The 22,988-nt window shown below is 42.4% G+C and overlaps 1 protein-coding gene across 3 annotated transcripts in view; it reads left to right on the forward strand.

Annotated features, from left to right (window-relative positions):
- The window catches only part of SLC2A13 (solute carrier family 2 member 13), a 191,765-nt gene that overhangs the window by 95,859 nt on the left and 72,918 nt on the right, over nucleotides 1-22,988 (forward strand). For all 3 annotated transcript variants that reach the window (XM_073000644.2, XM_020796984.3, XM_078394382.1), the window contains exons 5-6: nucleotides 8,757-8,920; nucleotides 12,950-13,070. In XM_073000644.2, coding sequence (XP_072856745.2) covers nucleotides 8,757-8,920; nucleotides 12,950-13,070 — 285 coding nt within the window. The remainder of the gene's footprint in view (nucleotides 1-8,756; nucleotides 8,921-12,949; nucleotides 13,071-22,988) is intronic.

Raw genomic sequence — 22,988 nt, forward strand, 5'->3', positions numbered from 1 at the left:
TATATGCATAATTTTATACATCTCAATCATGTCCCCCTTCAGGTGCCTTTTCTCTAGACTATAGAGCCCCAAACACTATAGTCTTTCTTCGTTAAGGGAGGTGCCCCAGCCCAGTCATCATTTTAGTCGCTGTCTTCTGCACATTTTCCAATTCCACTATGTCTTTTTTGAGGTGTGGCAACCAAAACTGTACAGAGTACTGCAATTGCGGAGTATACTCCTTACCATCATTTTGTACAATGGCATTATAACGTTGGCTATTTTATTTTCAATCCCTTTTTAGGCAGACATTTGAAAATGTTATACCCACAAACCCAGCTTCGCTTCACTAGCCTACCTGATCGATGTCTGCCATCTTAATTGCTTACATTGAGACTAGATACATGAAGCTGATTCAACAGCTGTTCTGAAATTGTGGTAGATAAATGAATTAATATAAAATACATATTTTGCCTGTTTCGTACCAGCCATTAAAATAGGATTTTGTTCTAAAATTATGTTAAAAACCCCATTACAAAAGCACATTAACAGAAATGGAAAGTATTTTAAGGGAGGGATTTCAAGTCCCATTACGCTCACAGTCTGGATTTTTTTAATATTATATTCTTGTTAGGATGTTTATATATTCAATTTTTGTAGCTTGAAATGATTATCCTGGTATTCCATCTACTCCTTGTGATTTAATCCTTCCAAATGCTTTGAGAAGAGTTTTCACTTGGCTTTCTATAATCACAGGTGCTTCATTTTAGGATTCTTTTTCAAAGGAATCTGTTTTTTTTGCATCTCTTCTCTTTACTTTTTCTGTTTTTTTGTTTCAATTGTCTCTGGATTTTACAAATAAGATCTGTTGTTTTTCCTCTTTTGCACTTATCTTCTGTTTCTTACATTGATTGCTGCAGTAGTTCTCTTTGTCTTTATGTACACAGTATTTTTCTGTGTATAAAACAACACTTTTTCCTAAAATAATTTGAGTGTTGTTTTATACACAGAAGGAAGCAGTTGCGTGTGCGCTCAGGCACCTCTTCGCCGCTGCTGCTGCCCAATTGCCTCTTCCAGAGCTCACAGCTAGTCCCCTCCGGTGGTACTGAGGCAGCAGCAGCAGGAGGCAGAGACAGAGGTGAAGGAGCATTCCCATGCACTCGGACGCCTCTTGCTGCTGCATCTGCCGCCTGCCCGATCAACATCTCCAGTGGGACTGACGACCTCAGCTCACATCACTGCTTTGTCCCCTTTCATGGCGGAGGCAGCAGGAGGCATAGGCAGAGGCAAACAAGCACTTGAGCGCGCTTGGGCACCTCTTCCTGGTGCCACCGCCAGTTCACTCCTCCAGCAATCGTCTCCTTAGGGCAGGGTTCAAAGCAGTGATGTGAGCTGGAGGTGAGCCCCAGCAGTTGCACTGGAGAAGGTGATCGGGTGGGTAGCGGAGACAGCAGCAGCAGGAGACGGAGGTGGAGGAGCAGTTGCCCATTAACTGCTCCTCCACCTCCATCAAGGGTCAAAATTAGGGGGTAGTTTTATACATTGGGGGGTTTTGTACATGGAAAAATGTACGTTGCTGGAAAGTTCCATTTAGGATTCTGTATGTCACTTTTTACTTCTGTTTTTTCTGTGTCTTCAATAGTTTCAAAAGTTTCAATGGTCATTCATCTAAGTTTTTCTTTTCTTTTGAGTATGAAAATTGCCATCTCTAGTCTCAAAGCATAGTTCTTCTGGCTCACAGTCTATTGAGTTTAGTAATGCAAATCTATTCTTTATATACAGTTTAAATTCGTCAGGCATATTATTTAAAATTTATTTTGACACTATGATTTTTAAGCATTCTTCAGGTTTTTTCTAATTTTTGATATGAGCAGTTCTAGCTCTGTACTGCAATATGCTTCTGGGCCTGTGTTCGCACCTAGAATACAGATTCTTCATCTACTACTTCCAGTTATGTACAGTAGTCCGGGGTCATCAACCCCCGGTCTGCAGCCCAGTGCCAGTCCATGGGCTTGCTGGAACTGGGCCGTAGATATGGATCTCCACCCCTGCACGCACACACGTTGGGCGTGTCACTCTCACAGGGGGCGTGCCGCACCTGCGTATGACACACTCCCCCACGTGAGCATGACATGCCCACTGTGCTCATTCAGGGGTGACCCCACTCCTCCCAACCGCTCTGCAGCCCCAAAAAGGTTGGGGACCGTTTATGTAGTCTATTTGATTTCTGTATTGGCCATCTGGAAATGTCTGTATACAGTTCCCTTTTGGGTTGCCTATATTTGCAGTAAACAGTTTTTTATTGGATGTAATGGGACCTACAACATAGTAGACATAGCCTTCCCTCCATAAACGTTTCCATAGATGTTGAGTATGTTGCATAAATTGCTGCATTAGGGTTCACTATGGCTCCTTTCGCTCCTTGTTAAGTATTCTTGTTATGAGCCTTCAGATTGTTTTTGACTTACAATGACTGTGAATCTCTGGGAGTATACCACTGCTCCATTTTTGGTGGAGGTTTGATGTTACTGAGATGTCTAGCAAGGTGTGTTGAGTTCTACCTTGTCATATTCTTCCAGCAGTCTGCCCAGCTGACTAATACAGCAGCACTTATTCCTAAAGGTGATGCATGCTTATAATGGGAGAGCCGTGAGCACTAGCCAGGAAGCCACAGCTGGGGGTGGGATAAGAACCCAATTTCCTACCCTTGGTGTGTCCTTTTCCACTGCTCAGTGTAAAACCATCAGCTGAGCAGGAAGCAGCAACAGACTTTATTGCCCCTACAACCCATGATGAAGTAATAAGAAAAATAATCTTTCCTGGTCCCCTATCAACTGTAAAGGCTTGTCTTTCACAAATACTCCGCCACCTGTCTCACAGTTGGCTAGCTTTGGTTTTCTGGAATGTGCAATTATGCCTTCATATTTAATCAGAATTTTAGAAAAAGAATTAGAGACAGGTTCCTTTATAAATAAATAAACAAACAAATAAACTAATGAATTAATGAATGTAAAGGCTGCCTTAGCAAAATCTATGTGTATGAAATTTGGCAGACTGGTTCAAGTTCCGGATGTTCTTTTGCAATACTGCTGCTACTCATAGTGACACTGAATTGAAAATCCAAATTCTGAATCTATGATCTAAGCAGGTCTTTTGTTGCAACACCAAGAGTTTTGGTTTTTTTTGAGTAAAAATGTAAACAGGACAGTTAGCTAGAGCTGGCTGTTCATTATTGGAAGTTTTTCTGGAAGTTGAATCATGGCAACTGGATTTCTTTCATATTAGATTGAAATGTTTTGCTACTCATCCAAGTAGCTTCTTCAGTCTGAGGGAGAGTTGGTAAGAGACCCCTGATATATCCCCCATGTTGGTTTCACTTCTCCCTGGTCTGACTAGGCTTGTTAGATGGACAAAGGATGCGGGGGGGGGGGAGAATGAGTGTAAATCCCACCTCTAGTCTTTCTCCACCCATTGTCATGGGCCATTAACAGTCATTAAGAGTGGTCTTTTTGGTGTGCAGTCCTGATGCTTCTGGGATGAATGGGCAGCATGATTAATAAGAGACAATTATATCTAAGGCCTCCACCCCTGTTGAGTGAGGAATTTTCTAAATGCACATGTATGGCCTCCTTGACCCCTCTCTAAAACCGCCTATCTCCTGGATCCAAAATGCGTACATCTTGCTCATCAAATGAGTGTCCTTTGTCCTTCAAATGAAAGAACACTCCTGATTATGGGTCCTGAACCATTGTCCCTCCTGTGGTGGACCATTCTCCTGTTTAGTGGCTGTTTGGTTTCTCCAATGTAGAGCTCCGAACACTCCTCTTTGCATTGGACTGCATACACTGTATTACTCCTGTGCTTTGGTGTCCGGTCTTTTGGGTGGAAGAATCTCTGCCTTAGTGTGTTTGTGGGTTTGAAGTGCATGGGTATGTGGTGTTTACCAAAAACCCTTTAAAGCTTTTCAGACTTACATGCCATGTATGGAATGACAAGTTCTTCCATCAGCTCTGGGTCTCAGACTGTTCCATTGTCCTGCTGGGTTGGGACATTGCCTTGTTAAAGGCCCATTTTGGATATCCATAGGCTAAACCACAGAGCAAGAAACATCCCCACTTCCACAGAAACCAAGAAGAAGGAAGATGGACATCTGAAGATAGCCCTTAAAGATTATGGATATCCAACGATTATTAATGACCCATGACAATGAGTGAAGAAGGAGTGCAGAGGTGGGATTTTCACTCAAACCCCCCCCCCCCCCCATTATTTGTGCATCAAACAAGCTTATTCAGACCAGGGGGAAGTGAAACCAACATGGAGGATATATCAGGGGTCTCCTACCAACTCTCCTCAGACTGAAGCTACTTGGATGAGCAATGAAATGTTTCAACTTAATAAGAAAGAAGTCCAGTTGCCATGACTCAACTTCCAAATAACCTCACCTGGATGGCTGAGAATCTTCAGAGATACATTGGAAGTTTGTTTCCATAAAATTTCAATACTTTGTAGGCAGCAGTATTAAGATGGTAAAGAGGCATATGGTAGTCCTTTTAATTTATATTAATGTCAAACTCTTGCAAATACATATTTAAAATACACCTTTCAGTCCTTTAATGATATGACCTTAGTCTTCTCGTCCTATACCACCATAAGTCCAGTGCTGTCCTTTGACAGTATGGAACTGCACTGTTATTTTGTAGTTTATTTCCAAATGTTTTCTTTCTCTATCCTAAAAGGCATTAAATTGGTTCTCCAGGTTGCCCAGACTTAGAGGTTAGAATAGCTAAATAGACCACTTACCTGAAGGTATGCTCTTGGCCCAGAAACGCCCTCTTGTGGTCTTGGTTGACAGCAACAGCCAAATTGAGAATTATAAGTTACTATCTTAATCTATGGTCTTCTGTCAACAGGAATCTTTATTTTATTTTAAATATTCAACTAATGTCAATAAAGATTTTCTAGTGCCCCTTGTTGTTCAGGCAGCTGTTCACTATGCTTTCCAAAGAGAATTCATCAGAAGATTTTTATTATTTATTTATTTAATTTATAACCCATTGTTTCATCCAGAAAGGGCTTTTATGGTTTAGCATTACATGTTTTAGCTTCTTTTGCTCCCTCTGTGTCTTTGCCACGTGGAGAGGATTGGAAGCTTTTGCTATGTCATCATTGTATGTTGTTTTCAAAAAATACAAGCCAGTAGTGTTCTTGTCTAGTTTTAATATACCATAGTTAAGTTTATGCTGTGGGTTACAGTCCGAGCTTATTACCTAGGCTACTTTTCCTAATCTTGAGTCCTTAGAAGAGTATGGTTTACAGTTCCTCTATTACAGTATCAAGGAATGAATGTAAGTTTTGTTCCATATGCGGAAAAGAAGCCCTAAACCATGATTAAGGTTGACCATAGCTTGGTTTGAACATTGTTATCGTAGTTAGAAGCAAAAGCTTCTGATCTCTTTCTCATGGTGGATAGGATGAGTAAAAAAGAAGGACACAGACTGGTTTCTTATGGTTTAGCATTTCACTATGTTTTTTTCTTGTGGTCATGAGATTAATTAGAAGTATCATTCCAGTTTGTGGGGGAAAATAGATAACAACAACAACAAAAATAGACAAGTGAAGCCTGCAGCTATGGATTTAACACACATTGGCTGAAATCCACTAATAAGTTGCAACTAGAGTAGGTACTTTGAATCAACAGAGAACCAATTTCCCCTTCAATTGCATTGATTCAATGGGCTTACTATAGTTACGGCTTAGTGATGAATTTCAGGCAGTGGTTTCGTAAAACCAGGGTTTACACATTCCGAGTGCCAGAGGTGATGACATAACTTGTAATCAGAATCACTACCACTGCTCCTCAGAATTCCCATTTTTTTATTTTTATTTTTTTATTTAGCTACAGTCCTCACAGTAGCTGGGGAAAATGTATTTTTCCTAAAAATATAATGACCATGTGAATTATTCCCATTATAATGCAAAATATTTGGGACAGCATGGCCTTCTGTGAGCAGTTAAGACCTGTTTGCTTTACAGAATAAATGATCGTGGAGGGGATGACAAACACTAGAATTGGGTTTTTAGAAACACTGAGGTGAAAATATTTCTTTCTGCTCTTGAACTTCTGGAAGATCTTGAGTGGGAGAAGGAGGAGTCAGATAGAGACTGGGATGAGAAACAGATAGAGATAAGGGCTGGTTCGTCAGAGAGAGAGAGGGAACAAATACTGAGAGATAACGCTGGTTAAGAAAATAGGTAGAGAAGGTGGTAATGATATAGCAAGAGAAAAGAAGTATGTACAGTGGTGTGCCGCTTGACGACAGTAATCCCTTCCAGGAAAATCGCAGTTAAGCGAAATCGGAATGCATTCAAAACTGGTTAATGCATTCCAGTGGGGAAATACCTCATCATTCAGCGAAGATTGCCCATAGAGAACCGCCAGTCAGCTGTTTAAAATCGCTGTCTTCCGAAGCTTCTGTCCGGAAAACAGCCATTTTGCAAGGGGAGGGAAGCCATTTTGCAGAGCTGGAAAAAACATCCATTTACGAACAAACGGTTCGCGAAGCAGGGACCTAATCAATGTAAAGCGGATTTCCCCCATAGGAACCATCGTTTTGCGATCGCAATAGCGATCACAAAAAAGTAATCGTTAAGCGATTTCGATGTTATGCGGGGTAAGCGTCTAGCAGGGCACCACTGTACTGAGAAAACTGTTAATGATTTGCTTGTGTATAATGTTTATCTGAGAAACCTCTGTTATTAGTCTTTCTGCTTCACTTCAGTAAATAAGTTCTGTTCCTGTTTACAAGACAAGTGCTCTGATATATGTCATTTGTATCATGGATTGAGGTAATCTACAGATGGCAGTGAGAGGAAAATGTGATGTGAGCCTTTGTGACAGAAGGACAAGCAGGGGGCACAAGGGTGAATGCCACAATGAGACCTAACCAGTGCTGTATAGAGAGTGACTATTATTTCACAGAATTTGTAGATTATTCTCCAGTTAATGCAATCTAAAATAGCATTTGCCTTTCTTTGCAGCCACATCACACTGTTGGCTCATATTCAACTTGTGATCTACAGTAATTCCAAGATCCTTGTTGCTCATAGTATTACTGACCCAAGTATCCCTCATCTTGTAACTCTGTGTTTGGTTTCTTTTTACTAGGTGCAGTACTTTACAGTTATCCCTGTTAAATTTCTTTCTGTTCTTTTCAACCCAGTGCTTAAGCCTATCAAGATCTTTTTGAATGTTGTTCTTTTTTTCATGGTGTTAATTATTCCACCCAATTGTGTGTCATCCACAAATTTGAGCAGTATTCTCTGCAGCCCCTTGTCCGAGTCATTAATAAAAATATTGAAGATCACCAGGCCCAGGACAAATCCTTGTCTAACCTTGTTAACCTTGTTAGCTTCTTTCAGTTTGAGAAGGAGCCTTGATGAGCACTCTCCAAGTACAAATCTATAACCAACTGTGTATCCACCTGACACTTGTGCTAACCAGCTCACACCTAGTGAGGCTGCTAATCAGAGTATCATGGGACACTTTCTCAAAAGCTTTGCTGAAGTCAAGATATATCTGCAGCATTCCCACCATCTACTTAGGGAGGTTACCTGATTAAAAACATAAGGGTAAGATTCATCTGGCAGGATGTGTTCTTGACAAAATACGTAATTTTCAGTGAAGCACAAGATACTTCTGCTTGTAGAAATAGTTTAGAAATCTGTTTTGATATTTGTGTGCCAGCAGCTTTGTTGCATTTCTTAAAAATTCAAGAGAAATAGGTCTGTCTCAGATTTGGTCTGAAAAATTATTTCCTGAAGAATATATCACATTAAACAGAGATGGGATGTTGTGCTGTATAGCAGAGGTTGTCAACCCCCAGTCCATGGCCCAGTGCCGCTCTGGGCCGCGGAGACAAATCTCCCGCCCCCCTGCACTTACTCCCCTCCCCACAGCTGCCTTGTGCATGCACACATGTGTCAGCACTAGCGTGAGCTCTTCCCCACACCTTCATGCATGTGCCTGAGTGCTCCTGTGCATGCACGAAGGGGTGGGGGAGCACTCGTTCTGGCGGGTGTGCATACTCTACCCCACCGCTTCATGCATGCACCTGAAAGTCCACACCCACATGATCGTGGGGGGTGTCCCGCCTTCCTCAGAGGCTTAGCCGGTCCACGGTCCCAAAAAGGTGGGGACTGCTGCTGTATAGGGCTGAGATTCAGGACCTTCCAAAAAACCTAAACCACTTGAAGTTAACACATAGAATTATTTTGAAATGTCTGCTCTGTGACTGTGGTAAAGTGGATCTAAGCTGTGACAGGCACCTTTTACTCTGCAACACGTTTGAATGATATGATGCATTTAGCTGAAAGAATTTAGTCTTCTTACCGCAGTTACAGCAACAGGGAATACAAATGTCAGTTTCAGAGGGCTCATTCTTATACCCAGCTAGAAGATTACATTTCACATGGCTGTAGTTTGTGACTTCTGTATGGATATTTTCAGTGCTTTGCTCACAATAGCTTCTAATAACAGTTGGGAAGAACAATGTTCTTAGGATATGCAGTGGAATTTCAAAATCTTTGAAGGGGATACATTTCTTGTGCCACCCCCATGAAAGGCTCTTATATGTATGATATCTTTCTTTTCAGTTTTGTATTTCCATTGAAAATCAAGATGCAAGTGCCCCAAAGAGAAATAATAGTGTTCTAATACAGGCTTGCATGTGAAATCATTACTGACTATGTTTTTATATTGTTGTCTTCCATTACTATAGGTACTATAGTGCTACCATTATGCAGATGTCAGGTGTTCAAGATGACCGACTTGCAATTTGGCTTGCTGCAGTGACAGCATTCACTAATTTCCTTTTCACTCTTGTTGGAGTCTGGCTTGTTGAGAAAGTGGGACGCCGGAAACTCACACTTGGAAGTTTAGCAGGTATGTGTATAAGACTAGAGCGGTTTGACCATATCTTCATTATAATGTGTTCTGTAATGAAGGACAAAAGAAGAAATGCAAGTACAGTGGTGCCTCGCTTAGCGAGCGCACCGTACAACGACGAATCCGTATAGCGATCCCCTTTTTCGGGATCGCTATACGGAGCACCCAATCGCCGCACCTCGCTTTGCGACGATTGGGGCGTCCGTCGGCCATTTTGGAGCCGCCGATCAGCTGATTGGCGGCTCCAAAATAGACGCCGGAGGACCCGAAATGGCCCCGCGCTGTGTTTTCGCGCCCTTGGCAAGCGAGGGGAGGGCGCGAAAACGCCGCGCGGGGCCATTTCGGGTTGCCCGCGGCCGTTTTGAAGCTGCAAAGCAGCTGTTTTGCGGCTTCAAAACGGCCGCGGACTATCCGAAATGGCCCCGTGCCGCGTTTTCGCGCCCTCCCCTCGCTTGCCGAGGGTGCGAAAACGCCGCGCGGGGCCATTTCAGGTTGCCCGCGGCCGTTTTGAAGCCGCAAAACAGCTGTTTTGCGGCTTCAAAACGGCCGCGGGCAACCCGAAATGGCCCCGCGCGGCATTTTCGCGCCCTCCCCTCGCTTGCCAAGGGCACGAAAACGCCGCGCGGGGCCATTTCGGGTCGTTTTGAAGCCGCAAAACAGCTGTTTTGCGGCTTCAAAACGACCCGAAATGGCCCCCCGCGGCGTTTTCGCGCCCTCGGCAAGCGAGGGGAGGGCGCGAAAATGGCTGCCCGGGGCCAGGAAACTTCTCTAAGTGGGAAGTTTAGGGCCGATTTGGAACGCATTAAATGAAGTTTAATGCGTTCCAATGGCTTTTTACTTCCCGCTTAGTGAAGATTTCGTATAGCGAAGGTTAATCCGGAACGGATTAACCTCGCTATACGGGGCACCACTGTATATCTGAATTTGGAAATGTAATAGCAATTAAACTTTTCTTTTTGGCAAAATACTCCTCTTAAATTATCTCAAGCAGGTCTGTTTGTTTCAGTGCTATGAATCACACTGACTTATCAATTAACTAGGACAGTGGTTCTTAACCTTTGTTACTTGGATGCTTTTGAACTGCAACTCCCAGAAACCCCAGTCAGGACAGCTGGTGGTGAAGGCTTCTGGGAATTGCAGTCCAAAACTCCTGAGTAACCCAAGGTTAAGAACCAGTGAACTAGGACAGTGGGGTCCCAAGCACCGAAAGTGATAGACCTGTATTAATTTGCCTGATTACAGACATGCAGAGCGTTTTTAAATCTCATATGCCAATAGGTAGTTTTTTATTTAAAGTATTCATAGCATGCTTATGAATCAAAAAGGATTCCAGAGCAGCATGCAAGCCAATAGAAATAAATCTGTTTTTGTCATCAGACTTACAGTGTAAAGAGAACCATGTAAGAACCACACTCAACTGCACAGTTACGGTACCGTATTTTTGGCTCCATAAGACGCACCTCTCCATAAGACGCACCAAATTTTTAGGCGAAGAAAACAGGAAAAAATAATCTGGGGATTTCGTTCCATAAGACGCATACACTTTTTCCCCAATGTTTTTTTGGGGGGAAAAAGTGTGTCTTATGGTGCGAAAAATACAGTAATTCATGCCTAGAAAAGGGGGGGGAATGGCTGAAATTGAGTAGGAAGTTGGAACTAGAGTAGTCTTACTAAATCAAAGGGATTTAGCAAGTTAATTCCTGTGTAATTTCCATTGACTCAATGGGCCTAGTTGCAGCTTATGACTGGATTTTAGTCAATATTGTTGTTTGTGGTTTCTCTGAAGATAAGAATGTTGACTTTTCACCAGATTGAAAGCTGCAGATGGGTTTTACTGATTGATGTAAATCACTGCAGCTCACCAAAGGGACTAGATTCCAAAATGAGTGTAAGAGACCTTCTAGTGCTTCAGTATGCTTCACTACATTCCAGAGATGTAAAAGAAGGGTGATTGCTAGTCTGATACAATTTGTCAGTGTTCCTGGGAGCCCGAGCTACCTTTATCTCCTAAATTCAAGAGATGCAGGGATGGGGATGAGGGGCAGGAAATATAAGGCAGGGTTGTTTTGCAGGTCTTTGGAGGCTAGGAACTGCTATTTCACCATTTACGTGACATGCATTTTTATACATGCCTAGTTTAAACATTAATGTTTGTGTTTTTGCTAGGTTTTATTGTATTTGATCATTTATATTGAATATTTTGTTGTTATATGTTTCGTTATTGTGTTGTGCACTCTTCTGTGTCTCTTTGGAGAGAAGAACAGCACATAAATAAATAAAATAAATAAATAAATACAAAAACATTTTAATTTACCAGAAAAGCCATATACTGTAGAAAGCCAGTACAGTGGTGCTTCGCAAGACGAATGCCTCGCAGGACAAAAACCTCACAAGACAAATGGTTTTGGCAATGGGGATGATGACTCGCAAGACGAATGATCCTATAGCCATGCTTTGCAAGAAAAAATGTTTTCCGCTTTTTGTTCCTGCCTCATGTTTGCTGATTTTTAAATGTTTTTCTATGATGTTTAAAGTTTTTTGATTGAAAATTTTGAAATCATCTGCACAATATGTATGGCTTTAAAGAGCACTTAATAAAGCCTTTGTAAACCAAATTTGACTTTGTTCTGACTTTTTTTGCCCATAGGAATGCATTAATTAGATTTCAATGCATTCCTATGGGAAAATGTCTTTCGCAAGACGAATTTTTTGCAAGACAACATTAACTGCGAAATGAATTATGGTACCACTGTATATGGTACAGAGATAGGAACCTCTGGGGTCTGGATAGATAAGGTCAGTGGTCCCCAACCTTGGGCCTCCAGATGTTATTGGACTACAACTCCCAGAAGCCTTCACCACAACATCTGCTGGCCAGGATTTCTGGGAGTTGAAGTCCAGGAACACCTAGAGGCCCAAGGTTGGGGACCACTGCATAAGGTAAAATGTCCAGGAAGTATTCTTAGGAACTGAGTTCTGCTATGCAGCCCAAGAAGGAGTTGCACTGGGGCTTATTTTGAAACAGACGTATATAGAATTGAGCAGTGCTCTAAAGCTTGATATGAATGAATAATTAGATGAGATTAACATCTGGCTTTGCCCTGCCCAGTTTTGGAATGATTCTCAGATCATTCCCAAATTTGAATTTGAAGGTTACACACCCTTAATATGATCATAATTATAATTGTATGTTATCAAATTGATTCTGGCTTATGCAACCCTTTCCAGGATTTCCTAGGCAGAATAGTCAAAGTAGGTCACCATATCCTTTTTCTAGGAGGGCTGGTGGGACTGTGCTGCTTGCCCAAAGCTAGACAGGCTGACTCCTCTCCTGGGATGACATAATTGAGGATGGTGTAAATTTACAAAGTTAACTGCTTGTAGACATTACAGCAAATGCCTCCATACCAAGCTCCTGCTCTCTCTGACTAAGAAGTCCAAGTAGCTTTTGCTGGGTCTTGCCATAAACACCCTGGGAAAGCTCTGACAGTTGCACTGTTGTATTTATACTTTAAAGAAGGGAGACTGAATGAAGCTTAAATGTAAAACACTGCAGGTGTACCAACAAGGATCTGTAGAGAATTGAGAATAGATTTTTTTTGTCTTGGCTCCATATATTGTGTCCCCTGTTTCTATTCAAAGCACACCTTCTGGAGTAGAAGTCTCCAAGATAAACACTATTCTTACTTATGCCATTTGCTATGTTTTCCTCTAATTAATAGAAATCTTCAAATGCTATTTCTTAATAAAGTGGCTATTTAAAATCTGTGCATACTTGGTTAGTTTGGGAGATATTAAAACTAGATGAAAGCAATGGTTTTTCATTTTATCTGCAAATGACATTCAGTCTAATTATATAGGTGCAGGCCCATGGTGCCTCCCCGAGACATATTGAGGAGCTGGTACCTACCAGGAATTTATTATTATATAGACAGAGTCAACTGAACATTTTTTTCCACTGTAAATGAGCCAATTTTGGATTAAGATTTTTGTCCTGGAGTAATGTGCTTTGTTTCTTTTTTGTAGGCACCACAATTGCACTTGTTGTTCTAGCATTGGGATTTTTGCTGTCGGCTCAGATTTCCCCACAAGTCACTCTTAAACCTGAAGGGCCTTCAAGTCAAAACACTACTTGCACAAATTATGGGTAAGATGCTGTCATTTCCTCATAAGACCATCCGATATTCAGCTAGTTTCTCTAAATCTAGATAATTATAAGCTTTCATTAAATCAATGTGGTTTTTTAAAATTAAGATATGTTCGAAGAATGGTTCTGTTCCTTTAGTTATGGAGTTTGTTCTGATAATAGCAAAGGAGTACCAGTGAGTAAAGATGGTGCTAATAAAATATAAGCAAAAATGTTCTGGCTTCATAATAAGTTTTTCTTCCTCCAGAAGGAAGTAATAAAAACTTAATTAACACTTTAACATGGCAGTGAGGAAATTTAGGCTCTCCAGATGTTTTGGATATAAGATTGCAGAAGCCCCAGTGAACAGGGGTAAGGGATTATGGAAGTTGCTGTCCAAAACATCTGGAGGGCCAGGGGTCTGGAGGACCGTTTCGTTTCACTAAGATAATACTGTGCTATTGTGGGTAGAGCATTTCCCAGGCTACTCAATGCTTTTTGTTTGTGGAAGACGGCTGTGAAACCTTTGGCCTTTTGGACCCTATAGAGTCCCACTGCTCTAAGAGAGCAGCCTGGCCTGTTACAAGGTGCAAGGGAAATCTCTGGTTTCTGTTTGTCCTCCCACATCTGCACCTTTCTGGTGTCACATGAGTGCTGTTCCAAAAGCGGCAACAGCAAGCTGTAGACATTTCCTATAGGCAGAGAAGTTCCACTGCATACAATGAACTCTGTTCATTGTTCTTATAATCCAAGCCAATCTGTTCTGGGGTTTTGGTTGGTATTGATTACTTTATGCGAGCTTCTAGTGATTAATGTTTTAAAAGCCAAATCCATTAATTGGAAAGTGCAGATCAATTTAGCATGGCAGGGCGTATGGCTGTGTTGCAAGATGAAGAGGAAACAACACATGCATAGTGCCTGTTGCAGAAATAGGCAAGGTGTCTTTTGGGTTGGGAGGATGTGAAACATGTTTTGTAAATTCTATGGTGGAATGCGGTGGAATCAAAACCAGTCTTGTGTTGTCTGGCATGCTGACAACAAGTGCTCGATGTGTTGTGATGTTGCCTCAGTGCCTTACACCTGCTCTGATCATGTGACATTTGCCAAATGCATACATCATATTACGACATACTTCAGTGAGTTGGATTAGCATCTTGTTGCAAGGGAGGAAAATTAGAAGGTGGGGATTCATGGAAAGGTGTGTAACAAGGAACTTGTGCTTAGGTGTCATTGTCTTATCTTCCTGTAAGCCCCACCATTCCTTCCAAAGATAGTGACATCATGTGCTTTATACTAGCATTGTGCAACTTCCAGTGTTTCTGGCTTACCAGCCTTTTTCTTTAAGCTTGATCAATAAGTCTTACTCTTGTCTTTGAGCTGTGAACTGAAACAATGTCAAGACTGCAGGAAGATATTGCCAAATAATATTATCTTTGTAGAAGAAATGTATACAGTCCTTTGTAGCTAATGTCCATGCATCAAAAAGTTATTTGCAATGAATGTTTTTCTGCTGTTAACAACACTGTTAAGCTTTTGTTCTTCTTCGTGGTCTCTGTGAATGCACACTAACGGGTTCTTCTTCGTGGTCCCTATGAATGCACACTAATGGGTTAATCTGCACCTGCACAGAGCAGCTTTGGAACAATCCAGACCTCGAGCACATTCCAGACCTCCCACACGCTCGCTATAACCCTGCCCCAGAACCATGTGCCTCAGTTCCTTTCTTGCCGCTGCTGCAGCAGCTTCATTAGGAACTACCATGCGTTTGCAAATCTTTTAGCAACCTTATCTATGTTTGACTAGTGCTGTTTACTAGTTGCAGGGTTTATGGCCCTGTTGGACCTCTTCAAGAGTTGGCGCAGGCTAGCCCATGATCCTCTCCAGGCTTGATTGGGTGGCAAGCCTTCTTATCACCTCTGGAATAGTTCATGGAGGAGGCTCCACAAAAACAGACTCATAAGTCGAGGCACCTGGAGCCACCCCTTGAGGCCAGGCCTTGCAGGTACCTGTAGGTACTGGCGCGTGTGTCGGCTTGCTATGCGAGATGGCATTATTACAACCTTCCTCCATATGCAGAGTCAGAAAGTTTTGAGCCCAACCCAAAGTTCTGTTCAAAGTCTTACAGATTCGACACATACCTTCGGTATTGTTATTATTGGACCTATTCACCTTCACTGTCTCACTCTCCCCCTCGACACCAATGAGTTCATGATTGGCTGGTCAATACTGAGGGTGCTATCTCTCCTCCACCTCTACCATGGCCCCGCAAGAGGTGCTTGCCTTTGGACCTGGCTTCAGCTGCGGAAGCTAAGCAGCTCTTTTGACCTGTGTCGGACCTGGAGGGCAGGCAATTGGCCTAGAGCACCCGTGCTCCCCTCCATGTCCCTCTGCTAGGCTGCAGGCGGGCAATCAGCGGGGCAATGCAACTACCTGCCCCTTGCCATCAGCTCCAGAGCACTACTCTCCTTCGATTGACCAGGAGGCTCTGGACTCGGACTCTGTGGAGTCACTTGGTGAAAAAGAATCTCCTCCTAACATTTCCGCACCGGTGTCTGATGTGGCGGAAAATCACCCCTCTTCACTGTCTGAGGATTTTTTTTCCTATTCGCAATTAATCCTTCAGATTGTGAAGGTGCTGGAGCTCAACGTTGAGCAGCCTCCTGTAAAAAAAGTGGATAAGGCATATGAGGACATTTCCCATGACCAGTCTCCACCTCTCAGGTTTGGCTTTATAACATCATTGTCTGAGTTCAGGAGGGAGTCCTGAGTGAAGCTGTCCTCCTATCAGATCCCCAGGAGGGTGGAAAATCTTTATAAAACCTACAGAGAGAACACCGAGATCTTCTTGAAACATCCTTTACCTAACTCCTTCATGGTAGATGCCACCCAAAATAGAGCAAGGAACCAATCTGCATCTTCACCTAACAATGAAAATGGCCGTAAGTTAGATATTGTTGGCAGAAGGACTCCTTAGCTTCTTTTGCTTTGAGAGTTGCCAACTATTCTACCACCATGGGGGCCTGTCATCGCCATCTATGGAATTTCACGCTACCTATTCTTGAGGGATGTGATGACGCTGCGTGTTAAACCGCAGATGCCTCTGTGCTGCAAGGTCGGAACACCAGCAGTTGTAAGATTGAATCCACGCAACAGAGTGAGCTCCTGTCGCTTGTCTCAGCTCCTGTCAACCTAGCAGTTTGAAAGCATGTAAAAATGTGAGTAAATAAATAGGTACCACCACGGTGGGAAGGGAACAGCATTCCATGTCTTGTTGCGCTGGCCACGTGACCATGGAAACTGTCTACAGACAAACACTGCGGCTTGGAAATGGGAATGAGCACCACTCCCTACAGTCGGACATGACTGGACTAAATGTCAAGGGGAACCTTTACCTTATTCTTGTGGTGGCACCCGAAGATGTCCGGGCCCAGGGCTTATCTTTTCACCAGGAGGCTATGTTGTTAGCTCATCAAGAGCATATTGCAGCTCGGCATACTCTGGATGCAGCGTCAAAGCAACTGGCCACAGCTGTCTCCCTATGCCGCCATGCCTGGCTATGCTCAGCAGGTGTTTCTGAGGACGCAAGGGCAAGGATTGAGGATCTGCCATTTGGTGGCATTGGTCTTTTTTAATGAAAAGACCAATGAGATTCTTGACAGCCTACTGAAGCTCAGGAAGATGGCCAGGTCCTACTCTAATTAATAGTCCCATCCCACGGGCTCCTGGCACTGCCTGTATCAGGCCAGAAATTTTCAAGATAGGCACGCCACCCGGAATGGAAGGCCTGGTAACCTCTTTGACACTTTCACCTTGTCTACAGTTGACCCTTTGGTCCACCTTGTCCCCTTCTTTCACTCCTGGCGTTCTATCACATCAGACTCCTGGTTCTTCCTATCGTAGCCAGGGGCTACGCTATTGAGTTTGATAGTTCCCCTGTCACGGGCCACTTCTTGTCCACCACCCTTTCTCATACTTTGGAAGATAAAATTCAGGCCCTGCTCCAGAAGGATGCTGTTGTCGGTTTGCATCACCCCAACGTGTCAGTGGACTTTTACTCTGGATATTTCACTATCCCAAAGAAGGATGGGGGACTCCGCCCTGTCCTTGACCACCGCAACCTGAACTGGTATATTACTCTTCAGTGGTTTTGTATGATCTCTCTGGAGCACCATCCACATGCTTAGGCAAGGTGACTGGTTCACGGTAGTAGATCTGAAGGACACCTATTTTCATATTAGCATCAGATCACTGGCATTTTCTCAGATTTTCAGTAGGAGAAGTAACATGAGTTCAAGGCCCTTGCCTTTGGATTGTCCACTGCACCTTGAGCTTTCACCAAGTATATGGCCCCTGTGGTAGCACATCTTCATCTTCGAGGTGTCACAGTGTTCCCCTATTTGGATGACTGGTTGCTGGTAGCACGGTCCAAGTTGCAGGCAAAGAGGCATACAGCACTAACTCTGTCTCTGCTGACCCTAGGCCTGAAGGTCAACTTGGAAAAGTCAACACTCCGTCGTATTCAGCGAGTGGCATATATTGCGGCAACCCTAGATGCCTTATCGTGTCGGGCCTCTCTCCCCTTAGAAAGGATCTCGAAGATCGAGTCCATGCTACACCTGTTTTGCCCAGATATGTGGCTACCAGCCTCCCAAGTTCAGTGACTACTTGGCCTCATGGCATCCACCACAGCTTTGGTACAGCATGCCCACCTAAAGATGAGATTGCTGCAAGCATGGTTCCTCTCATTTTTTTCGGTGGTGCTGGATCCTCTGACCAAGTGTCTACAGGTCATGCTCGAACTGACAGCTCAATTGACTTGGTGGGGCCGTCCTTCAAACCTACTGATAGGAAGACCCTTTGGCTAGCTGTCACCGTCTGTTCAATTAACCACAGATGCCAGCCCAATGGGCTGGGGTGCTCACATGGGCTCTTGTACAATCCACGGCGGAAAAGAACCTACACATCAGCCAGCTAGAACTTCTGGCAGTTATCAAGGCATTTTGAGCATTCGAGGGCCTCCCGATAGGTCAGGTGGTCCAAGTCGCAACAGACAATACGACAGCAGTATTTTACATAAACAAGCAGGGGGGCACTCCCTCCCTCCACCAGCTTATCTTGTTGTTGACCTTTGAGAGTGGTGTTTTACAAGCCACATCTACCCAGTAGCAGTCCATGTGGCAGGCGAGGGGAATGCACCTCAGCCAGCTCCAGTCCTGTTCTCACAAGTGGTCCCTAGACGATGGATTTTCCGCCTTGACACTGCAACGAGACAGCAGGAGGAGGACAAAGCTCCATCTCCTGGGCTGAATTCTGACCAGTTTGGGACCCCACGGGGGGGTTAAAACCACCCCAAAGAGGTGGTAAAACAGGGGAGAAGCCTATTAATCACGAGGGAATGGCAGTTACCGATGTTTAATCCAGGAAACTCCCCAGTTGGCCAGCGGGCAGAAACAAACAGCTGAACTAGCTTGCTTGCAAGTCGTCGGCAGCCAGGTATGAAGAAGCGATAAAGCAGCCTAATTAACCTAATAAACAAGAACTAGAGGAACTAGGGGTGGCAACAGACTCGTGGTCATTGAATAAATTAGAATCAACATACAGAAAAGATAGAAATTTGGGTGTTTTTGAAGGTGAAGTACAGGTAGATAAACTCTGGATTTACTCTGATGAGAAAATAATAAAGGAAATGTATACATATTTATTGGATTATGAACTGGAGGATGAGAGGGTAAAGGAGACAATGATAAGATGGGCAAGGGATTTTGGTTATAATATCGACATTGATCACTGGACAATGATGTGGAAAGACTGTTATAAAATGATCAAGCCAGTAAATTTAAGAGAAAATATCCTCAAAATGTTTTATAGATGGCATTATACTCCCATAAAACTGGCAAAAATGTCAGAAGGAAGCAGTAATATCTGTTGGAAATGTAAAAAAAAAAAGTTGGAACTTATTATCATATGTGGTGGTCATGTGAAAAAGCCAGGGCTTATTGGTCACAGTTGTGGGAAATGATAAAGGGAATTATTCAAAGGAAATTAAATTTTAAACCTGAAATAGCATTATTAAACATTATGCCAGAAATTTAAGAAAAATAAGAAAATTAAATATTGCTTGTTGTATATACTGATAGCAGCTAGGATACTCTGGGCCCAAAAATGGAAAAGTGAAGATGTACCTACAATGGAGTTCCTGAAGAAGCTGTTGGACATTATAGAACTGGATACACTATCAGAAGCGCCACAAGACCAACCAAGAGACTATGCAAAACAAAGCTGGAACTTAATACATGTTTGGGCCCAGGGTCAGACTTGAAGATAGGGCAAAATGATTGGTGAGCTTTGTTTTTTTCTTTTTTTTCCTTTCAGCTCTGTTTTGTTTTCTTCAATGCTCTCTGAAATTTGGGAAAGCTGGTTTGTAATGAGGTCTGAACCCCTGTCCTCAAAGGGGGGAGGGTGTGGGGAAGTCTGTATTGTACCATCATATAAAAAAAAACATTGTGCTACAAATGGGTGAGAAACATCTTTAAAAACTATCTATTTACTATCCATGGACAAGAAAACTTCTGTGGCAGAAATAGCATCTCATAACTTTCCATCATCATTGATTGAGCTGCAGAGAAGCTGGGCAGAGGAAGAGACGGAGGGAGACACAAGGAAAATTAATCGGGCATTAAGTAGACAATTATACTTAAAGGAAGGAAGTTCGGTATTAAAACTTAAGAATTTTTTCCCCTGAAAACAGTACTGGTAACAACTTTGGAAAACAAAATCTGTTTATGCTATGTGTAACAGCTATCTAAGGCACTGACAAAATGCCTAGAATCAGTGGCCTTGAATGTTCTATGACTGTTTGGAACTCCCTTTCTCTTTGAGGACGGAACTGAACTACAGACAAATTAACCCTAGAAAGCCTAATTTAGTCAAAGTGGAACCTACAAACTGTATCCTGGATATTGAACTAGATGGGACTTTGAGACTTTAGGTGGGAAAAATTCTCTACATCAGAAACTAGATTCAGGCTTAATGGAACTGGATTGATTACTTTAAGCATATGAACAACGTTAACTTGGAATACATTTTTTTTAACAATTGGAACATAACGACACAACAAGGACAATTTTGGGAGGAAACAAAATCTACCCTTCAAGCAATCTTAGAAATAGTGAGATCCCACAACAAACAGGCAAAATTATTCATGGCACAGTTGAAGAAGAATTATAGTCAATAGGAAACAGGAAATAATGAACAAGGGAATGAGAGGGCGGTGGATGGTATATGCCAACCTAAAGAAGGGCTGGAGGAAATTAATGGGGAAAACCTAGTTGAGTTGAGGAGAGTCTTAAGGGAAGATAAGAGGAGAAAATCAGCAGAATCAATTAAAACTAAATCTATTGGAGAGAGACCCAAGTGTATAAAGATCTATTGGAGGTAAATCAAATGCATAAAATGGCCTCAGAGGACACAAAAGATGGCAGAATGTTTAGAAAGACGGAAACAAAAATTGGGGAAAAAATTACAAGAAGGAACTACATAGAAAGATGAAAAAGGGAAAAACAGAAAGGTGGCCCTCAGTATTGGGAAGCATGTATATACCTAACTTCTGGAATTGCAAAGGGGCATATCTTATATATTAAAAAAGAGAATTAAACTGAAATAAGGGACCACTAATCAGGGTAAAGGCATAATATGGTGGTGGTGTTTTTTAAATGTAAATTGAAGCTAGATATAAGGTTGGGGTAAACAAATAGTACATAGTGAACATGCATTAGATGTGATATTGTTATAGACATGATAGATAATGTGGAGATAGAAATGGCTAAACAACTATAGAAAGAAAATCTGTATAAGATGCTCTAAATAATATCTATTACGTGTTAAGAACTTACTCAGTTATCATTGGCATAAATTACAAAGTTTGTCGGTTAAATTATCTCAAATTACAGTGGTGCCTCACATAGCGATTGCTCCGCATAGCGAAGAAATCGCTTTGCAATGCTGTTTTTGCGATTGCAAAAGCGATCGCTTTGCGATGACCCCTATGGGGAAAATTCGCTTTGCGATGATCGCGGGGAAGCTATGTTTTGGGTATTTTTCGCTCTTGATGTATTTCATTTATCATTTTTTAAATGATAAATGAAATACATCAAGAGGGAATAATGATAAAATAATGATAAAAGGGGCAGCCAACACATCTTCAAATTTTTTGTAGTATTCTGCAGGTATCCCATCACTTCCTGGTGATTTCATCAGTTTCTGTTTTGCAAATGCCTCTGAAACTTCACGCATTGAATATGGCTTACTTTACCTCCTTTCGAACCACTAGCAACTACGTCTGAACACCTGCTCTCCTTTAAGACCTTATTTCTTGTTGCCATTACCTCTGCCCGTTGGGCAAGTGAGCTCTCTGCACTCCTAGTAAACTCACCCTACCTCCAATTCCACCCATATAAGGTCACGTTGCACCCAGATGTCTCCTTTGTACCACAGGTTGTGTCTGATTTCCAACTAAAACAACCTATTATCTTGCCCACTTTCTTTCTATCAACGTCTAATGTTTTTGCAAAGGTCTGAGCTTGCTGGTGGGCTTTAAATGGAGTTTAGTCCTTTGGTTTTAAAATCAGAAATGGTTTTTGCAAGGGTCTGTGCTGGCTGGTGTGCTTTAAAATGCATTTTGTTTAAAAGTTGCCTGGTTTGGTTTAAAATGTGTCAAGCAATCCCTACACTCGCTAGACGTTCCACGGGCCCTGGCGTTCTACAGAGACAGAACTTCTTCTTTTTGGAAATCTAAAAGCCTTTTTATTCCTCCACATCTACCTAACAGGGGATCACATGTCTCCTCTCAAACAATTTCCCATTGGATTGTTACAACAATATGTCTTGCTTACTAACTCGCTCACAAGCCTTTACCATCCCACCTCACTGCACACTCCACCAGGGCTGTTGCTACCTCCACAGCCTTTCTCAGAGGTGTATGCATTCCTGACATCTGCAAAGCTGTCACTTGGTCAACTCCGTCCACCTTTGCTTCACAGTACCGGCTTGATGTCAGATCCAAGACGGATGCGGCCTTCGGCAGAGCTTTACTTCCATTTATCCTTCCGTCAGTAAGTCAGCTTGCAAATCACCCTTTAGTGTGCATTCACAGAGACCACGAAGAAGTAAAGAGAGGTTACTTACCTGTAACTCTGGTTCTTTGAGTGGTCATCTGTGAATTCACACTTCCCTCCCATCCTCCCCTCTGTCTGTCACATCTATCTCATTTGCACAGCGGTGGGCTGTTCTTAGGAACTTAAGCAATCGCCAGGATGGCCAACCACATGTACTCGAGGGGCAGTCCTGGCAAACGCATAATACAGCTCTAGAATATTCTGGAAACCTCTGTGCAAGTGCAGATTAATCCATTAGTGAGAGTTCACAGATGACAAAGAACCAGAGTTACAAGTAAATAACTTCTCTATTTCAGTTCTGCATCCATTTGTCAAAGTTTCTCATAGGGTTAGCCATCTGAAAACTTTCATGCTCATATTTCAAGATGACACATTTGTAAGAAATAACATAATCTGTGGTATATTAACTATAGCCGCATGGTGGCTGGGAAATGCCTTTATATAAAGGAAGAGGGCAGTATTATATACTGTACTGCTCATATATATGGAAATTCTAACCAACTAGTACATATGATTTTGCATATGATACATGATTCTGGTTTTTTTCATATTCTATACAATTAAATCACTGTATTTTAATGCATATAATCTGTGGATTCATAGAGGGCACCATAATCTTTTCAGCACTTAGGGCTACTGTAAGTCTTATTCCAGCCCTGATATTGGACACTGCATTCTAGGTGGCCTGCTAAACTAACCAAGAAGAAGATATGACATCTCAGATCAGAATACACATTGTAGTACCAAAGCATCTAAATCAGGATTT

This window comes from Pogona vitticeps, chromosome 5 (genome assembly GCF_051106095.1).
Source record: "Pogona vitticeps strain Pit_001003342236 chromosome 5, PviZW2.1, whole genome shotgun sequence".
NCBI classification, from domain to species: Eukaryota; Metazoa; Chordata; class Lepidosauria; order Squamata; family Agamidae; genus Pogona; species Pogona vitticeps.